At 26.8% G+C, this 18,693-nt stretch overlaps 2 protein-coding genes and 1 non-coding gene across 3 annotated transcripts; 2 read left to right on the forward strand and 1 right to left on the reverse strand.

Moving 5' to 3' along the window:
- Positions 1-430: 430 nt before the first annotated feature.
- On the forward strand, positions 431-504 carry TRNAT-AGU. Its single transcript has one exon. It is a non-coding gene; the product is annotated as a tRNA-Thr (tRNA).
- A 1,185-nt stretch (positions 505-1,689) lies between these two features.
- On the reverse strand, positions 1,690-5,912 carry LOC124933006 (transcription factor bHLH110-like). Its single transcript, XM_047473730.1, has 7 exons — positions 5,709-5,912; positions 4,954-5,422; positions 3,686-3,775; positions 2,525-2,590; positions 2,347-2,412; positions 2,186-2,251; positions 1,690-2,077 (listed from the first exon to the last, which is right to left on the reverse strand). Exons 1-7 carry the CDS (start codon positions 5,879-5,881, stop codon positions 1,931-1,933), a joined length of 1,077 nt encoding a protein of 358 aa, XP_047329686.1. The 5' UTR covers positions 5,882-5,912; the 3' UTR covers positions 1,690-1,930.
- Positions 5,913-11,556: 5,644 nt separating this feature from the next.
- On the forward strand, positions 11,557-15,879 carry LOC124930867 (2-C-methyl-D-erythritol 4-phosphate cytidylyltransferase, chloroplastic). The gene is made up of 11 exons (XM_047471235.1): positions 11,557-11,855; positions 11,945-12,016; positions 12,090-12,145; positions 12,334-12,413; positions 12,521-12,603; positions 13,151-13,228; positions 14,088-14,156; positions 14,245-14,313; positions 15,277-15,323; positions 15,479-15,569; positions 15,657-15,879. Exons 1-11 carry the CDS (start codon positions 11,613-11,615, stop codon positions 15,717-15,719), a joined length of 951 nt encoding a protein of 316 aa, XP_047327191.1. The 5' UTR covers positions 11,557-11,612; the 3' UTR covers positions 15,720-15,879.
- The last annotated feature ends 2,814 nt before the right edge of the window (positions 15,880-18,693 follow it).

Consider the following 18,693-nt stretch of genomic DNA (forward strand, 5'->3'; position numbering starts at 1 on the left):
AGAAGTCCTAGTCTTATTCTTCCCCAAACCCCGACAAAGCCACGACATCTTTGAACTAAAACACCAAATTTTAAAAAAAATGGTAACGTGTTTTGATTTAAGCCTTATATTTAATTTTGAATTTTCATGTCAACGTCAATATTTTTTTGATTGATTCAAGATATAATTCTCCGTTATTTGTTTTACATTCAAATATCATACCAAACTCAACATTTAATCTACTAATAACTTTTACATTATATAGGGTTTATGTTTACAATTAATAATGGAAGATTCATATCTTGACAAATTCATGATAAGAAAAAAAGAGATTTTATAGGATATTTTAATAAATTTATAATGGGCTTGATATTTAATCATAACAAACAATTTCAAAAGTTGATAACATAACTATTAATAAAATGGTAAAACAACAAAAATTAAAACAAAAGCTCTTGTAGCTCAGTTGGTTAGAGCACCCGTTTAGTAAGCGGGAGGTCTTGAGTTTGACTCTCAACAAGAGCATTTTTTTGTTTTTCTTTTCGATTTTAATAGTTTATTTCTTAGGTTTTATGTTTACAATCTGTTAGAACATTTGTTAAGTAATTCGAGAAATCTTGAGTTTCGAATCTTGCTTAATTTGTTTCCCTCTTCTATTGTGTTTTTAAATCTTAAAAAGTTCATTTGACTAAATTCGCTTGTTAAAATATATATTTGAAAATTGTTAGTTAGAACAAAGTCACGGAGCCTCCTTCGATCAAAGCACCCAATTTCGGACAATGGGTTGAGGACCTAAGGTAATGTGTTTTCAAATTTAAGTTGAGATTTCATGTTTAATGCTGGGATTTGATTTTTCATGTTGATATTAGTATTTTGATAGTAGGTTAAAAGATTGATTTGATATAGTTTTTACTGTCTTCTTGAATTATATATATATATATATAATTATAAAGCTTTAATTATATTTTGTTAAAGGTAAATCAAGTTCATTAATAAAAAAAACGCAGAGAACCTCTTGAAATTGTTTTTTTATAACTAAATAGGTAATCGCAAATTAAATTTGATTGGTTTCTTGAATAAATTTAAATTCAGTCATATTATGATTGATTATATTTGATCAAGATCTTATATTCAACCTTATATTTGGTGAATTGAATATTTTAGACATTTAAGTAAGTTTAATAATTATTTTTTAATGATATCTAGCCATGTACATTCATTAAATGATATTCAAAGTTTGTACATTGTAATTAATTAAATAAAATTTACTGCAAAAATATCAAAGATAATAACACTTTCAAATAAATTTTATTATTAAATAAAGACTAAAAATTAAAGTTAGTATTGGTAAAATTTCTTATTACTCCCTAACTTTAATGAACATATTTTGAATCTGGATGAAATAATTGATTTTGGTTATTTGAATAAATCATATTGATTTTTATTGTATCAAAACTATATTCAATTCAATATCAGCTAGATAATATATTACTATGTTTGAATTCTAAAAGTAAAAATATTTAGCTAGATTTGAAATACTTACAAATTTAGTGGGGGAATATATTCATAAAATAAATGTCTTATTGTGACACTTATTTTTATTATATATAAGCATCTAATTAAAAAATAATAACTTTGCCCCATTTAAATTCTTATAAAGATTGTTTACTAATTAATATTAAAGTAAATTAAAGGAAATAACACGATTATAATAAGTTGTAAAATACTAGAAAGAACATCCAAGAAGATGGGTAAAATATCTAACAAGAAATTAAAATAAATCTAAGATTATTATCTCTTACATGATTTTCTTCACCACATTGAATGGATCAAACTTGGTCCATCAAAACTTTCAAGAATGACCAAATTTGCTCCATTGTTGAAACCCTATGCATGCAATAATCAACTAGTTCATATAACATTGCATGCACTTTATAAGCTTCTTATGTTTTTAAGCTCCATTGAAATCTTGATACCAAATACCTCCACCTCCATCTGTAACATATGACAAACACGAAAATGGCACCAGACATAGTCCTCGACTTCTCAAATCACTCTTTGGCTTTTCTTTCTTGTTCAACTGTTGATCACTCGGACTCTGAAATGGTCATTAGTAGTACGATATATGTAATAATTAGTCAATTATAAGATATCATATTTATAAAATGTAACGATTTCATATAGATTCGTTTATTTTAATTCTTACCACTTGAGACATAGTTCTCTCGACTTGTTTGACGTGTGACGCTTTCATATATGGTACACTTAGAGTCTGTATGCCCGAAATGTTATTAAAATTTAAAAATGAATCGAAAGATTGTAAGTAGTGTTTATACAAAACATGATGATTAACTAAGAATTACACACCTCCACTTGGTTTTGAAGGAATTTGATGTATCCAATAGCCTCCATTAACACTGATGCTGTATCTGTCTGCAAATATTTTATTGAAACTAAATAAGTTATTTAAATCAAATAAATTATTGAAATTAAAAAGTGATATATATTTTAGATTGAAAAAATATGAGACTACACATAAAATTACCTTGCCAAAAGGTGCCACTAAATGTTGAAGTGCTGCAATTCTATCTCCTAGCTTCTCTTTTTTAACCTGGAAATATTTAACATATAAATTGTTTAAGAAACATATCAATGAAGCATTTTACCAATTTTAGTTGGTGAATATAATCTAAGTATTAAAAATTAAATAGTTAAGTGAGACTATACCAAATATGAGATATATAAATCCTAAGAATTGACACTAATCATTATATTGTTAAAAATTCAGTCATTAAAGAGCTTTAATGACAAAAAAATTACTTTTCATAGTTAGCCGTAATGAATGGGAGATCATATGCATAATGAAGAGAAAGATCGTTTAGTTGGAAACTTTGTTTGAAAATTTTCGGAGTCAAATTGATACAACCATCGTCTTAAAATTAATAAAACAAAATTTTGTGCATGATTAGAGCAATGAAAATGAAAAGATGGTATGAGAATACGAGACTTTAATATATCAACTATCAATGTATGAAAAGAGAATCATTCAAATTTAGACGTATTTACTATGAGTTCATAAGAGAATTTTGAGCTTAAAAAAGGTGATTTTGTTTGAAAATAGTGTAAGAGTGAAGCTAAGTTTGAACTGAAAAATTAATATATAATTAAGGTATACTTTATAAAAATTTATTTAAATCAATATTAGAATGAAAATTAAAAAAACAAATCTTGAATTTATAAAAAAAAATAAAATTGTTTAAACCCATATCCAACTCGGAATTTAGACCTTGACTTTATATTAGATTAATTAATGTCATTACATGTATTAAACTATTTTTTTTAAGTAACTCATTGTTGAATTAACTTTCGTGTTTATTATGTATTGAAACTCATTCAACTTCGAATTTAGACCATATTGACTGTATTAGATTAACTAATGTGAATACATGTTTAAACTAATTCTTTTGACCTTTTTTCATTGTTGAATTGACTATTGTGTTAGTTTATATTATCAAAATTGTATTTTATAAGTGAGGAAAGAGTTCATTTTTTCCCTTTTCAACTTGATTCTCCTATCTACATTCTTTTAGTTTACCTATTTAGTTATATATGTAAGCTTTTGTATACTTTTTACATACATAGTAACATGTTTTATTTAAAAATGAATAAAAAATAATGCATAAATTTGTTATATATATATAGTTACCTTAATTGGTGGACAGGAAGCACGCGAATCAGAACGAGACTTCTTTTGTAGAGGCTCTCCTCCATTCTTGCTAAAGGGTTCCATTAATAACTACAAAAAAAGAATATTAATCATACAATTAATTGAATCATGAATAATAATATAATAATTTAACTTTATTTCATACCCTAGTTTAATTTATAAGGAAAAAAAGAAAAGTTAACACCAACCTACAACTCAACTCCCGTTTAAATCTAACTCTTATAAGTTAAAATTCTTTCAATTCAAGTTATCCTTTTACGAGCCCTATAATCATAACTCCCGTTTCGACTTTGTTTTTCCGTAGATAAAGTAGAAATTTCTTGCAATGTATAAAGCTGGTGGGATGTACACTCCTTGGCATGGCAAATAAAGAAAGGGTTTGCTTTTCCTCTCTTTCTTCCAAGGGGCAAAAGCAATGAAGGGTTAAAGAGAAAATTAAAAGTGCTTTGGCTTTTCTTTGAATCAAACAAGAATAGGAAAAGGAAATTTAAAAAGAAACACTTTTGAAGAAAAAAAAAAGTAAATCAAAGGGGTGCTCTTTGATTTGTTATATATGTTCAATTTAATCTAGAGTTTAGCATTCTTAAGTCACACAAATAGTCAACCCACAACCTTTTTTTTAATAGCTTTACTATATTACATTGTCAATATTAAGGTATAAAATGATTAATATATTTTGTTTTTTGAATGAAATAAAATGATTAATTTTGAAGTAAAAATAGTTAGTATAAACACCTATCATTACTAATGATGAGTGGCAAGTGTTTTTTTTTTTTTTGTTTTTTTTAAGATGATTGTTTGAATATTCAAATATAAATCAAAATTCTAATATTATCTGTTCATACTAAAAACGTTTTAAATAGACGAAAATGTGAATGAGTCATACTAACTTTCCAAAATAATAAAAAAAATATTTTATGCAGATGTTTCTCATATGTTTTTTTTTCATTTTATTCAGTAGTAAAAATAATTTGTGTTACTTTTTTAGAAAAGGAAAATTTGTGTTATTTAACATGGTTAATTTTATAAATAGTTTGTTTTTTCTAATTATTTTTAAAGATGTAATAATTTTGTTATCCTAAATTAAAATGGGATTATTATTTTAGTTTAAGAAATTAACACGATCTCAACAACACGTTTGTTTATATGATTTTATAGTAACTTAAGACGTTTTAACTATGTTCTAACTTGATTTGTAATATATAAGAATTTCAACCTAAAAATATAGTGAGAGAGAAAGTACTAACTTGACTAGAGTTGTTGAAGGGCTTGCATCCTTGAATTGATAATTGTTGTTGCATTTGTGTGAACTCATAATTAAGATTATTATTACCATAATCATCATGCCCAGAAAATCTCCCACAATTAGGAAACAGATCCGACCCTTCAAGATTCATCTCCACCGCCGACAACACATTTATGGTCGGATACACATGATTAATATTATTACTAGAATATAAATCATGATTCTTCATCATATTAAGATCTTGACCAGATGATGATGAATTCTGTAACAATAAGTCTGTGAATTTTGGGTATGAATCTGATGATGAAGATCCATAATCATGTGTAGATTGAAGATTATTAGAACATCCCCAATAATTGAAATCTTGGGTCATTGAGTTACTTATCATAGGATGGACTGAAATATCATTTTGCACCCTTGAATCTACATCAATAGTTCCATTATTTTTATTCATGTAGTTACCATGGTTCCTGAAAATAGTGACCATATATATATGATGTCAGAAACCCTAGTTTCCTAAAACTATCAAATATCAAACATCAAACCAAAATATCAAATATGATGTCAGAAACCCTAGTTACATAACCCTAGTTTGAAGACTCGAATCTATGACCGACACGAGTTTATGTTCTCAAAACTCCACCGAAAATTAAAAAACCTATCCATGACACTCTTCTTAACTTGTTATAACTCATGGATCTATATATGAAACACAGTTCATGGATCCTTAAAAACATGTAATGTTAGATTACTTACAAGAGATTGATGCTCGAAGAAGTGAGAGGAAGAGTGGCGGTTACAGTCGGTCCAAAGCAAGAAGGGGATGATGTTTGGAGAGAAGATGAAGATGGTAGAAGTGGATTATTATTACTATCTTGGAGTTGATGATGATGATGTTGCTGGTGGTAGTGGAGATTTGGAGATTCCATAATGAAAAAAAAAAAGAGTGAAAGAGAGAGAGAAGTGGTGTGTATAATTTAGTGTTTATTTTCTCTACTTAAAAGATGGGTTGAAAATCCCAAGGAGAGCATGGAGAGTAGAAAGTGAATATAAATTATTAAATAACTAAGATGTGGTTTATGTTGGAGCTAGTTCATCTTATTTAGGTTTTAATTGGTTTAGTTATTAAAATGTCTTATTTTATTTAAAATAAAAATAAATTATATGTAATTTATAGTATTTTAATTAATAAAATTAGTTATTTAATGGTTAAAGCGATAGTATTTTAATAAAGAGATCAATATTTAAAAATAAATAAATAGGTAATATCCCGAAAGACCCATATCAAACGAGCTCTTGGGTTATGTTTATTTATTTTTTCTAAATTTTGTTTCGATGTAAAAATAGTTTGTTTAGGGTTTTAATTAATTAAATTATTATAAAAAAATTGTATTTAAAATTTAAATATTTTAAAAATAAAGTTGTATGTTTTAATATTTTGATTGATCAATTTAGTGATTTAATAGTTTGAAAATATATAAAATGTGATATTGTGAGTTTTGGTAAGGAAAAACTCAAACAAATCTTTGAGAGGGCTTTAAGGACTTGTTTGATATTGAGTTTCTTTAGAAATTTTATAGGGTTTGTCTAAGAAGATCTGATAAAAAATGGGTTATTTGAAATTTGTTTAAGATAAATTATTAAAAAAATAGTTATTTAAAATTTAAATTTTATCATGCTTTTGATTGTGATAGGCAGAGTTTTAAAAAATTCAAATAAACATTTTACAAAACTAAAAAAACCAAGATCAAATCAGCTTTAAGTCCTCTTTTGATTCTAACTTTAAAGTCCCAAACACTCCTAACTATTCACACATTTGATAAGATGACATTGTACACATGAGTTTTATGATCTTCATTAGAATTCACTATTTTGTTTCATGAATAACAATGTGAATAAACTTTACACTATCAAACCCCGATGATTAGCGAATAAGTTGAGTAGATAAATAATCAATCAAACTAGCCCTAATCAAGCACAACCAGAAGTTCCTCTTCTTCAAGGAATCTTTTCTCTCTTTCTTTATTTAAAAAAAACAGTCTGATCAGGTGACAAGAACTTATTATATTAAGTTCTACCCATACTAGCTTTTCATATAGTTTTCTCCTTAATCTTCTAGTAACCTTCAAAAGAAAGAAACTGTGTACTGTTCTTTTCTCTCTACATCTTTATTTTATAAGTAACTTTAATTTTCAGTCAAACTTTTTGGCCTTTGATGAAAATAAAGATCAAATAATAATATCTCATCCTCTAATTTCTTTTTTACTTTTACTCCCACCCCCACAAACCTTTTTAGCTTCTTTGATGCTGAGTTTTTTTATTGAGATTTGATGAAATAGATTATTGAGTTTTAATGGGTTGTATTATTATAGTGTTTATTTGTAGTTAAAATTGATAATAAGTTAAGAGTATTTTAGTATTCAAGTCATAAATTAAATGATTAATTAATTGGTTGGTTACAAATAAATAAGATATTTTAATATGTTATCTTGATTTTTATAATAAAATAAAACCATAAAAAGTAACATCAAGGGTTTGTTCCATATTCGGTTATTTGAAAAAAAAAGGTTTTGTCCAAAAAACTTTTTTTTTTATATAAAAATAAATAAATAAAGTAAAAGTACTTTAATATTTTAGTTTATTAAATTATTAATGAGATGGTTAGAAATAAATAGAATGATAGTTAAGTGACAAATAAAATTTATAAAAAATTGGATAAAATTTCAAAATAATCTAGAAAACCAATCTCAAATGAGGTTTTCCTTGTACAATGTTGGGTTATTTAAGATTTTTATTGGGTTTAAAAAATAAATTATTTTTAAAAAGTGAAATAATTTGAGTTATATAATATATTTTTTATATTTAAAATTTTATAAAAATAAAATATTGTTATATAATTAGGAGGCTCCCTGTTTGCAGTAAACGGCTGGAAAATGATTACATGTTCCCTGACGCTATGATTAAGTTTCCAGCCTTCAATCCCAAAGACTTTTATTATCTGTTTTATAAATATAATTTTTTTAAATAAAAAATATTTTAGTATTTTAAATGAGATTTGATATTTGATTATAGATAAATTAGAAAGAAAAAAAATTAATGGACGACCTAATTTGATCCATATACAGGTCTGTTCTGAGAGTTGGGAGGCTCAATGTGAACGATTAGATAAATATTTATTGAATTTATTTTTTTCTTGGTTAAATAGCAACAATAAAGAAAATTTATTACTAATTTATGTCACTATTGCCCTTTCTAATAAAAAATTATGACTTATCAAGTTTCGACGATAAAAATATCAAACGTACGTAAAAGGGCTTCGGTTGCCATCTTGGGCACCGCCTAGACCGAGACAACATGACCTCAAGCTAAAGCTTAAGCTCAAGGAATGTCATCCTATATGAACAAACTATTTTGGTTAGCTCAACTTTGTTTAAAGAAGGAAACACAAAACTTTTATTCATAATCTAAAGACAACGAGTTATAGTTTATTATAGTAAATTTAAAACCGTAAAAGTTTGACTAGTTAAAAAGTTATTAAAATAATCTTGTTAAACTTCTATTTATCGGTTCAAAGAAAATTGATGCAAGTATCATAATAGACAGCCCGAGACTTTCCCAACCAAAGCCCAACTTACATCAGTAAGGTCCACTACACTCTAAACCAAATTATTTTAATCAATATAAAATAATTCTATTTAAAAAAATATTAGTGTATAGGTTTATTTTGTTAATTTTAATAAGCAATTATGATTTTGATAATAAAGTTTGACAAAATATCATTTTCTAAAAGGTTTGTTTATTTTTATTCTCTTAAAAACAAATCAGCCTAATTGAATGAAATGAATATATGTTAAAAAAAGGTTTTACAGGAAATCAGATCATCCTAAAATTTCTATTAGGGCTATTTGATGTTGAATTTTTTATTTCTTTTTACTAAAAATTACATTTTACTTATTTTTAATTATTTAATTACTTAATTTATTAATTAAAATTTAAAAATATTTTTATTTAATTTTATAAAAAAATCATTATTATAATTCAACTAATTAAAAACTAAATAACTTAATTTTACATTCAATATTATTTTTTATTTAAAAAAACATATAACCCATTATCAAGAGTATGTTTCATTCAATTATGAGAATTTAATACAATAATTTTGCTTAATAAGTCATGGAACAAAATATAATCAAAATTTAAAAACAATTTGTTAATAAGTCATGAAACAAAATATAATCAAAATTTAAAAACAATTAATTGTTCTTTGTCTCCCTTTTTAACATTTAAGTTTATAATTTCGAGTTTTTTTTAATTATTTTTTAATATTTTTATTCATTTTTTTATACTTTCTATTCTTTTATTATTACTTTTATAATTTCTATTTTTAATTTTTTATATAACATAAATTTAATATATATATCTTATTTTTAATTTTTACACACAAATACAAAATTATATATTAAAGTATGTATTTGATGTCCCATTTTCATTGTCTCACTCAATGTCCCACGGATTCCTTATTAAATAAATTAATAGTAACGCTCCATCTCTAAAGAATGAGATTTTTAACTCTTAAAATTTCTTCAAACAAAAATTATATGAAATATTCTTAGCGAATAACGTGAACAAGGACACTTGCTTGCGTTCTATCAAAAGTAATTTAATCTCCTTTTATATCTAATCCGGCTAACGAAACCACTAGACCGAAGATCAAACATGTCATTAACTATGACATTTCTACATATAATAATGGAAACAATCTTATGATATGTTGTAACTAGGCTTTTGACATTACATCAAATGTCGTCCAAAAAACTGATCGAAGAACCATCCCCACAATGAATCTAAAATGCTCACGAAACTTTTCTACATAGAATAAATTCCCTCAAAATGCTACACTTCGCTGGATAATTAGAAATTTTGGTGAATCAACTATATCAATCATGACCATACTTATATTTAATCATCGATGCCCAAAGACTATTCAGGTTCGTTGCAAATATAGTACACCATATTTATAGAAGAGCCTTATTAAAGGAAATAAGATTGTGAATATCTTGATCTTTAAAATATTTTTTACTTTATCATAATTAACTAGATGACAAAACGATGAATTAGAAGTTGCTCATAAAAAATTACACATTATTCTCTCTATTTTTACCGTCATACTTAGGGATGACAATGGGTACCCGTATACCCGATATCCGTGGGTACCCGATGGTCGGGTTCGGGTTTGGGTATTTTAAATCGGGGATGGGGATTGAAAATGATTATCCGATCGGGTCAAAGGATGGGGAGTGTGCAAAACCCAAACCCGATACCCAAAATATTAATATTAAATATATATATATATTAAAATTAAATTGACTTTTCAAATTTTAATTAAATCAATACCATCATTATAAATTTACATTAAATATATTAATTAATTAGTTATACCAACACTCAACCACTCACTTCCCATGCCATAATTAATTTAATTTATATTCCTTATGACTCTTAATCTTCATTTCTTTAATAACAAAATTTTTCCTTATTTATTCATTTCTTATTTTCAAGATTAACATCTATTATCTCTCTTTTGTTTCAACATTTTCTCTAATTTTTGTTGAACTTCTCTCTAATTTTTGTTGAAGTTCATGTATGTATATTGTTCAATTTCTACAATATAACTATACAAGTAAGTAATATTTTCATATGTATTTTTAATATTTAGTATATTTAAAAAATAATAAATAAAAATTCATATTTTAATCGGGTAATGGGGTACCCGACGAATCAGGGATGGAGATACAAATAGATATATTCGTCAGGTTCGGGGTCGGGGATGGATAATAAAATAAAAATCGGGTTCAGGGATGGGTACTTCACTATCCGGCGGATAGGGTACCCGTTGCCATCCCTAGTCACACTCATGAGAAGATTGAATAAAAACATCATATATGTGAACATAGATAATAACACACTCTTAATGAGAATTAACCGACCATTTCGAGATTATTTTACTTCCATCTAAATAATTATATTCCATTTTAGTGATAATCGGGCCCCAAGAGACCTTTAATCGTAATTTAACACACAATGTCATATCAAGATATGTTGACGAAAGACCGCCAATTATGAACTAACACATTTTCCAACCTCACAATTCTTCTATTCAAAACAAATTTTGAAAAAAAAATGTTCGACTTATTAAGATTAACTCAAAGACCAAAACATGTACCGAATAACTATATAATATTCCGAAGGTATTTTTTTTTTAGAAAGCCTAAATCTTGAAGTTCATGTAATCAATGGAAAAACAAATTAGATATTACAAAATGATTAAAAATGTATTCTAGATTTTGCAATCTTATTATAATATTATATGTTTTTTAATTTAATACTAAAACATAATAAAAAATTAAAATTTATTCTTTTATGATAAATAAATTAAATAAAGAATAAAGAATAAAAAATAAATAATATAAGAGAGTATTCAAAGAAAATAAAAAAAGTAAAAAAGTAGTTTTATTTATTAAAAAAATATATATTGACTAATTATTATTTTTTTGATTTTCTCATAAAAATGACATAAAAGGCATCATTTCTTCTTGTCTTCTTCTTCTTTCCTCTCTCTCTCTCTAAATCCAAGGCCAAGAAATTCGGGAGCTCGAGAAAATGGCGATACTTCAAGCAAATCTCACATTCAATCCTCTTCGTCCGTATATTCCTGCTTTGTCAACCACTTATCGTCCAACTTCTACGAACTACAATGTATCAATTTCCAATTACTCGAACTCGAATGCCTTCGACACAAAATTGCTCAAGTTTGCTACCGGATTTGACGATCGGATTGGTTTCAGTAGCAAGACGAAGTCAATTATTAGTTGCTCTGTGAAATCTGGAGAAGCAGATGATGAGGTAATTGAGATAGAGACATTAACTGCAAGCCTGCGTTTCGTTCGTCATAGCTATTCCAGTTTTTAAATCTATGTTTCTCATCGATATAGAGTTCAGAGATTGTGAAGCATAAGAGTGTTTCCGTCATACTCCTTGCTGGTGGAAAAGGCAAAAGGATGGGCGTAAGTTTCTTTTATTTGAAATGCTGCAACATTTTCAAGTAGAATGATTGTTTTCTTTTGTTTATGCGAATAGGCAAACATGCCAAAGCAGTATCTTCCATTACTAGGTCAACCAATAGCTTTGTACAGGTAAAACATGTATAGTTTACTTAAAATATCCTATGTTCAAGTGTTTGGTTTTGAGCTTGTCTAATGGAAACAGGGGTAGTAATATCTATAAACTGTAATTTGTGACTATGTGGTGTATTGTATGAACTTTATACAGAGTAGATTGATTTTTTTATCAATGTGGATCTGAAGCTTTAGGTTATTTTCAGTTTCCATACATTCTCCAACACGGAAGAAGTGAAGGAGATAATTGTGGTATGTGATCCATCTTACAGAGACATCTTTGAAGGTATGGAAAGTTATCTATTGGGGGTTTGTTAAAAATGGATTCTTGAAAACAAACACTTTTTTTGGCTGTGAAAGGTGGTTTAATCAATTTGTGGATATTGCTAATAGATGCCAAAGGAAATGTCGATGTAGACCTGAAATTCGCATTACCTGGAAAGGAGAGACAGGATTCTGTTTACAGTGGACTTCAGGTATTTGCTACTTCTTCTGGTGATGAATATGTATCTAGTTAATATTTGAATCAATTATAGTTATCCCATATTTACTATAACCAGAGTTTGTCGGATTAGTTGTCACTTCTTCTGAGCGGTGTTTTTTTTTTTGATTGTATGCTTTACATGAGTTCACAATGTTGCTACATGGAAAAAAATATGTCTTTGATATGTAGATTTGAGAGGTGATACCGAATGCAAGTATTTTGATTGAATTAATTCAGAAATCAATCTTGTAATGAAGTCTTGGTAATATTTCAATTTTAGCCGAAGAAAATTTCAATCAAATCTGTTGGCTTCATTAGGAGATGAAACTATCCATTGGTCTCTATACTAAGAGACTGAATTCTAGGACCAAACATAAAAAGAGAAGAAAAAAAGAGAGATTATATTCTGCTTAATTTTTTAACGGATCCACATGATGTTTTTACTGACAAGGTGAGCACGAGGAATACATTTTTTAATTTTTAATTTTGTTGAATGACTGTCATGTTATTGCAACTGGTTCTCCATGGTTTGTTTACAGGAGGCGGATTTGAAATCAGAACTAGTGTGTGTTCATGATTCAGCAAGACCTTTGCTACTATCCAAAGATGTTAAAAAGGTCTGCATTTACTTGCTACTTGATCTAAAATTGTTCTTAAATGTTGGATTGCAAAGGTTATTGTTAATTGGTTGCTTTGGACATCCATGCCATGCGATTAGAAAGAAACAAACTTTTGTAAAATTTTCTCATTGCCATTCTAAAAGCTTTGTTGTAGGGAAAAGCACATGCTTTTTTTGTTGTTGAAAGTGTACTTGGTACATTTTATCATGGTTACAGTTGTATGTTTGATTCTTTTTTTTTTGAGAAAAGAATTTAAATCTTTTATTAATAGAACCAAGAGAACAAAAAAGTGAAAGAGCCAAAAACTAAATCATGCAAAAGATGTGACCATGTAAATAGAGCTACTCCTCATCCACATTGTCACATCAAAAACAGAAAACCAAAAGAACTCTCTATCAACCAAAATCTCAGTTCGATTCCCACTATGAATGCCTTAAGTTGAAGTGGAGATCGGGACTGAAAGTCATGCTAGTTTCTTACATTAAAAAAAATAAAACATGTTTAAAACCATGTTTATATTGGAAGGGATGATGTGATTTTGTAATTTTTTTAACTTAATCACATTTACAATAGAATGTTTTGATATTTAATTTGATTTATTTATGAAAGTACGTGTCTGTCCAAAAATATATGCGGACACTTTCTTCCTGTTTTACTCAATATTTTATAAATAAGTTTCATTACAAATCACTTAATAGGTAAATAAGTACATAATCCACTCCAAAACGAACAACTCTTTGTTTATGATTTCATGCCTAACAATTCCAGAATGAGTCCTCTGTACCAAATACCATTTTCCCTTATGAATGTTCTGCAAGAAGAGGTTTTCCTTCAACTTCTTTCTATCATTTGCCAGGTTCTTCAGGATGGTTGGTTAAATGGAGCAGCTGTCCTGGGAGTTCCTGTCAAAGCTACAATCAAAGAGGTACTTCTAATACTGGCGTTTTGCATGTATATAATATATGCATTTTTAGTAGTTCACACAGTAAATGAAGCAACAAGATGTCTTACAGGCTGACAACAAGTCTTATGTTGTGAAAACTCTGGATAGGAAGACTCTTTGGGAAATGCAGACACCACAGGTGCCGCCTTTTCTCTTTCATTTTATGTTTCTTTTTGCGGAAATTATGAGTTAAAAATGTGTTAACTTTATTGTGAGGATAATACCCTTTCAAGCACTACTTTTTGGAAGACTAGGAAGAGGCTTGGTAACCATTGTCCTTCCTTTTACCATGTCATATTTTTTGTTGAGCCCTAGGAATAATTTAAAAATCCTTCTTTGTTCAACTTCTTTCTTGTATATCGCTGCATCATCTCCATGCTTCCATACAAAGATCTTGATCATGTAAAACTGCTGCCAGAATTCAAATCGAGTGACAGTCTGATGTAGCTTGTATTAATTAGGTTTAAAACCTTGAAATCAAAGATCAGATTTTCACTAAGCAATTCACTAATACCTTTGCCTAACTTATAGACACTGCCTAATAGCAGAATTAACCGCTAGTTGTAAACCCTTATCGTATGTTAGTCATATCTCCTCCATACTTGAAGTCATGGGCCCGATACACTTTTGCTGTGTTATCCGATTTGTAATGGACCTCTTTGACAACATCCTATATTTCTTTAGCAATTCCATATAGTAAGAAATATCCTCTTGTATCTCTCAGTACTCATAAGCATTGACTGGACCATGTAGGCAGTTTCTTCCATTAAGTTTGTAATTGGAGGTAGAATTTTGGAATGAAGTCATAGTGGATCGAGAAGTGTAAAGGTGTACACACTTCAGAAGCTAAATTTGGTGAATTCTCCCCAAGTCCATCCATGTTCTTCGTAGGCAAAGAAATATTGTTAGAACTTATTGTGATTGTAATACAACTTACACTATACCGAAAATCATAGGATCTTTTAGTTATATCCAGAATCAAGCTACTCAAGTCAAAAGGATATTTAAGGATAATTATCTCTAGACAATTATAATTCTAGTAATGCATCCACACTTTTCTTCTTCTTATCGTGGTGGTTGATTGAATTTTCATGATTTTCAGGTGATCAAACCCGAGTTGCTTAAGAAGGGTTTTGAGCTCGTAAATAGGTAAACTTGACTTATAAAATATAATACAAAGGGTTATCATCTGTTTTCTGCCAAGCAATTGACATCTAATCATGCTTTTCATGTACATAAAACTTTTTTTTTGACAATAAAAATGCCATTCTATTCATGATCTTTTTTCATGTAAATAATAACAGAGAAGGTCTTGAAGTAACAGATGATGTTTCCATTGTGGAGCACCTTAAACATCCCGTGTATATCACTGAAGGATCTTACACTAACATCAAGGTTAGATTCAAACCCTTAAAAAACATTTCAAATTTGTGTTCACTACCTACCCCATCTTGATATAGTGTAAACCTAATATAACTGCAGGTCACTACACCTGATGATCTATTACTTGCAGAAAGGATATTGAACACTACTGCCCCACAATAGTGATTATTGCATAAGGTATAATGATAATTATTGATTTCACAAAATGGGTAATGGTAATTATTGTTTAGAGCCTTCTTAGATGATTAGATTTAGGGTTGAGAAATGATTGATGAATAATGTATTTAGGACCTTATGCCTAATATGATGAAGTTTTTCTTTATTCTCAATTTCATTTGGGCAATTAAACATTTTTCCTTATTCTCGATGAGTTATATCTAAGAAACCAAATGGTCACAGATTCGATTCCCACTTGAGGGACCATGATTACGAAGGATCGTACAAACTTTATAAATCAAAATCTTAATCTCAAATTTGGGTAGATTTTTGTTTCCTTATTTTCGAAACTTGAATAATTTCATATCATAATTTGTAATAATTTTCACCATATATGTAAGACTAATGAAATATATTATCAGTCTCTCAAAATTCAGCTCTATTTTCTGTTAAATAAAAAACTGAAATCCCAAAAATTTTGGGGATTTTGGTTTACATAATTTTGAGTTTTTTTTTTTATTATTATTATTTTTTTAATGTAAAACATAACCATTTATGTTATAATTTATATCAATTTGTTTTGTTGAGATTTTCAAAATATTTTTGTGTTTTACTTAAAAGAAAAAAAAGATTAATGAAATGATTTTACCTTTTAACAAGAAAAAAAAGTTATATTTGTTTTCTAGTGTACATTTTTTTTTTACTATTATTAAAATTTGATTTTTTAATAGATTATAATTTTAAATATTTAAAATTTTGTAACAACTCTTTTTAATGATATTACAAACTTTGATGTGTTTTTTTTTTTGTTTTTTTTTTTTTTGTATATTACTAATTTTATAATTCATAAAAATTGTCCATCCAACTTTTATTTTTGATACCATGTAAAAACTTGATTAATATATTTAATATATTTTTAATAATTTAATTAATTAAATTATTTTTACTTTAATTTATCAAAATTTATATAAATTAATAAAATAATTTAACTAATTAAATATAAATAATTATTTTAAAATCAAATAAAAAATCATTGTGAAGCAAGTCATTACTAATTTTGAAGCAAGCCATTATTAATTTTGTGCAGCTTTATACTCTATTGTTTCTCACTAACTTCCAAGGTATATTCCTCAAAGTCTGGATTTTCCATTTTTTAATTATAGTCTTTTTATTAATATAATCTAAGAAAATGAAGAATATTCTCTTAAAAGAGAGATTAAAATAACTTGTTTATTGTAATATTATAATCACCTTGATAGAAAGTATATGTACAGTACTGTCTAGATATTTTAAAAATGAGATTCTTTAACCAATTTTATCATCCAAATCATAGTAAAAACTTTATTTATTATTAAAAATCATAATAACCTAAAAACTAATGGTGATAATTATTCATAAATTATAAAAAGAGAAATGATTCATAGAGGAAATTTGGAAAATGAAATGAGTGAGGGATTGATGTTTATGTATTTTTTGGTTGAAATAATAATAATATTTTTCTACTATTTTCTTATATTTTATTTTTAATTTTTTCAGCCAATAACATTCTATCTCTCCCCTATCTCTCCTTTTATAAATAAAAAAAATAAAAATTCATAATTTAGTCACTTGAATGACTGAAAACAGTTTTCATCTTCATAAAAATCAACCATTAAAGTTTTCTAAATTATTTTCTAAAACGAATTTGTAGAATTATTTTTAAAACTTGATAATTTTTAAAATTTAAATGCATTTTTGATAAAAAAAAAATGTTTATGTTGGAACAATTCTATAAATGATAATAAATAATATTGTAAAATAAATCAATTGAAATGAAGAAAAAACCTTAAGTCTTATTTTCGACAAAACTTCCTGCAGTCGGTGACTGAAGCGGCGATTAGGACCGTTATGGTAGGTGGTCTCAAATTATTGAAACGGTCACCTGTCAATTTAATTTTTATTTTTTAATATGAAAAGTTCATTCAAATAACCCTCTCAATTATTCAAATTAAATATCATGGATTGATGGTATGCACCATTAGATCAATTTCTAGCACAGACGACTGTGATGGAGAGATGTAGCAAATTATTGCGAATTGAATCGACCTGAAATGCGAGCGACTAGGATCGCACGAGGCGTGACATGCTCAAGTGAGTCGGATCAGCCTGCACGTCTGATATCGATTGTGAACATATATATATATATATATATATATTTTTTTTTTGTATGTTCTATCATTTTATTATTTTTTGATATTTTGAAAATTTTGTTTATTGATTTTTTTTAATTTTTTCTTACGATTTTTATGTTTTTTATACCGTTAGCATAAATAATTTAGAAACTTATATTTAAAAATAAAATTAAAAATTCATTTTGAAAATTTTTAAATTAAAAGATAATCAATGCTTTAAAAAATTTAAAAGAAAAAAATAACAAAATTTTATTAAAATACGTTTTGGGAATAAAAGTTGAAAGTACACAAAAGGCGGAGGAGATGAACAATGATTCAATCTATGCAAAATTATTTTCTTTACATAATATTATTAATTATTTATTTAATTAATAAATATATAATATGAATTAGTTAGTATTTTTTCAGTTATATTAATATTTTTGATATATATATTAATATTTTTTTTGACTTAATAGATATTATAATAATTATATATTTTATTTATGTATATATTTTATTTTTGTTAAAGTTTATAATTAGTATAAGTGAGTTTTAAAAATGAGTGTATATTATTTATGTTGATTTTCTTCATGTGGTTATTTGATCATTTGTTTGATTTCTAATCATTTGTATCCTTTATTGAATATTTTTTTATAAAAATTTTGAAACCTTTTTTTTATCAATGAAACAAGTTAGGTGATCTAATTTTAATTTATACATAAATTTATGCTTAAAAATATTTATTTTATTAAAAGATTTATGTTATTGTAATTATTATTACAATTAATGGTGTTTACAAACAAAGAAACATGTTAAATTTAATAATG

Source organism: Impatiens glandulifera, chromosome 3, assembly GCF_907164915.1.
Source record: "Impatiens glandulifera chromosome 3, dImpGla2.1, whole genome shotgun sequence".
In the NCBI taxonomy this organism is placed as follows: Eukaryota; Viridiplantae; Streptophyta; class Magnoliopsida; order Ericales; family Balsaminaceae; genus Impatiens; species Impatiens glandulifera.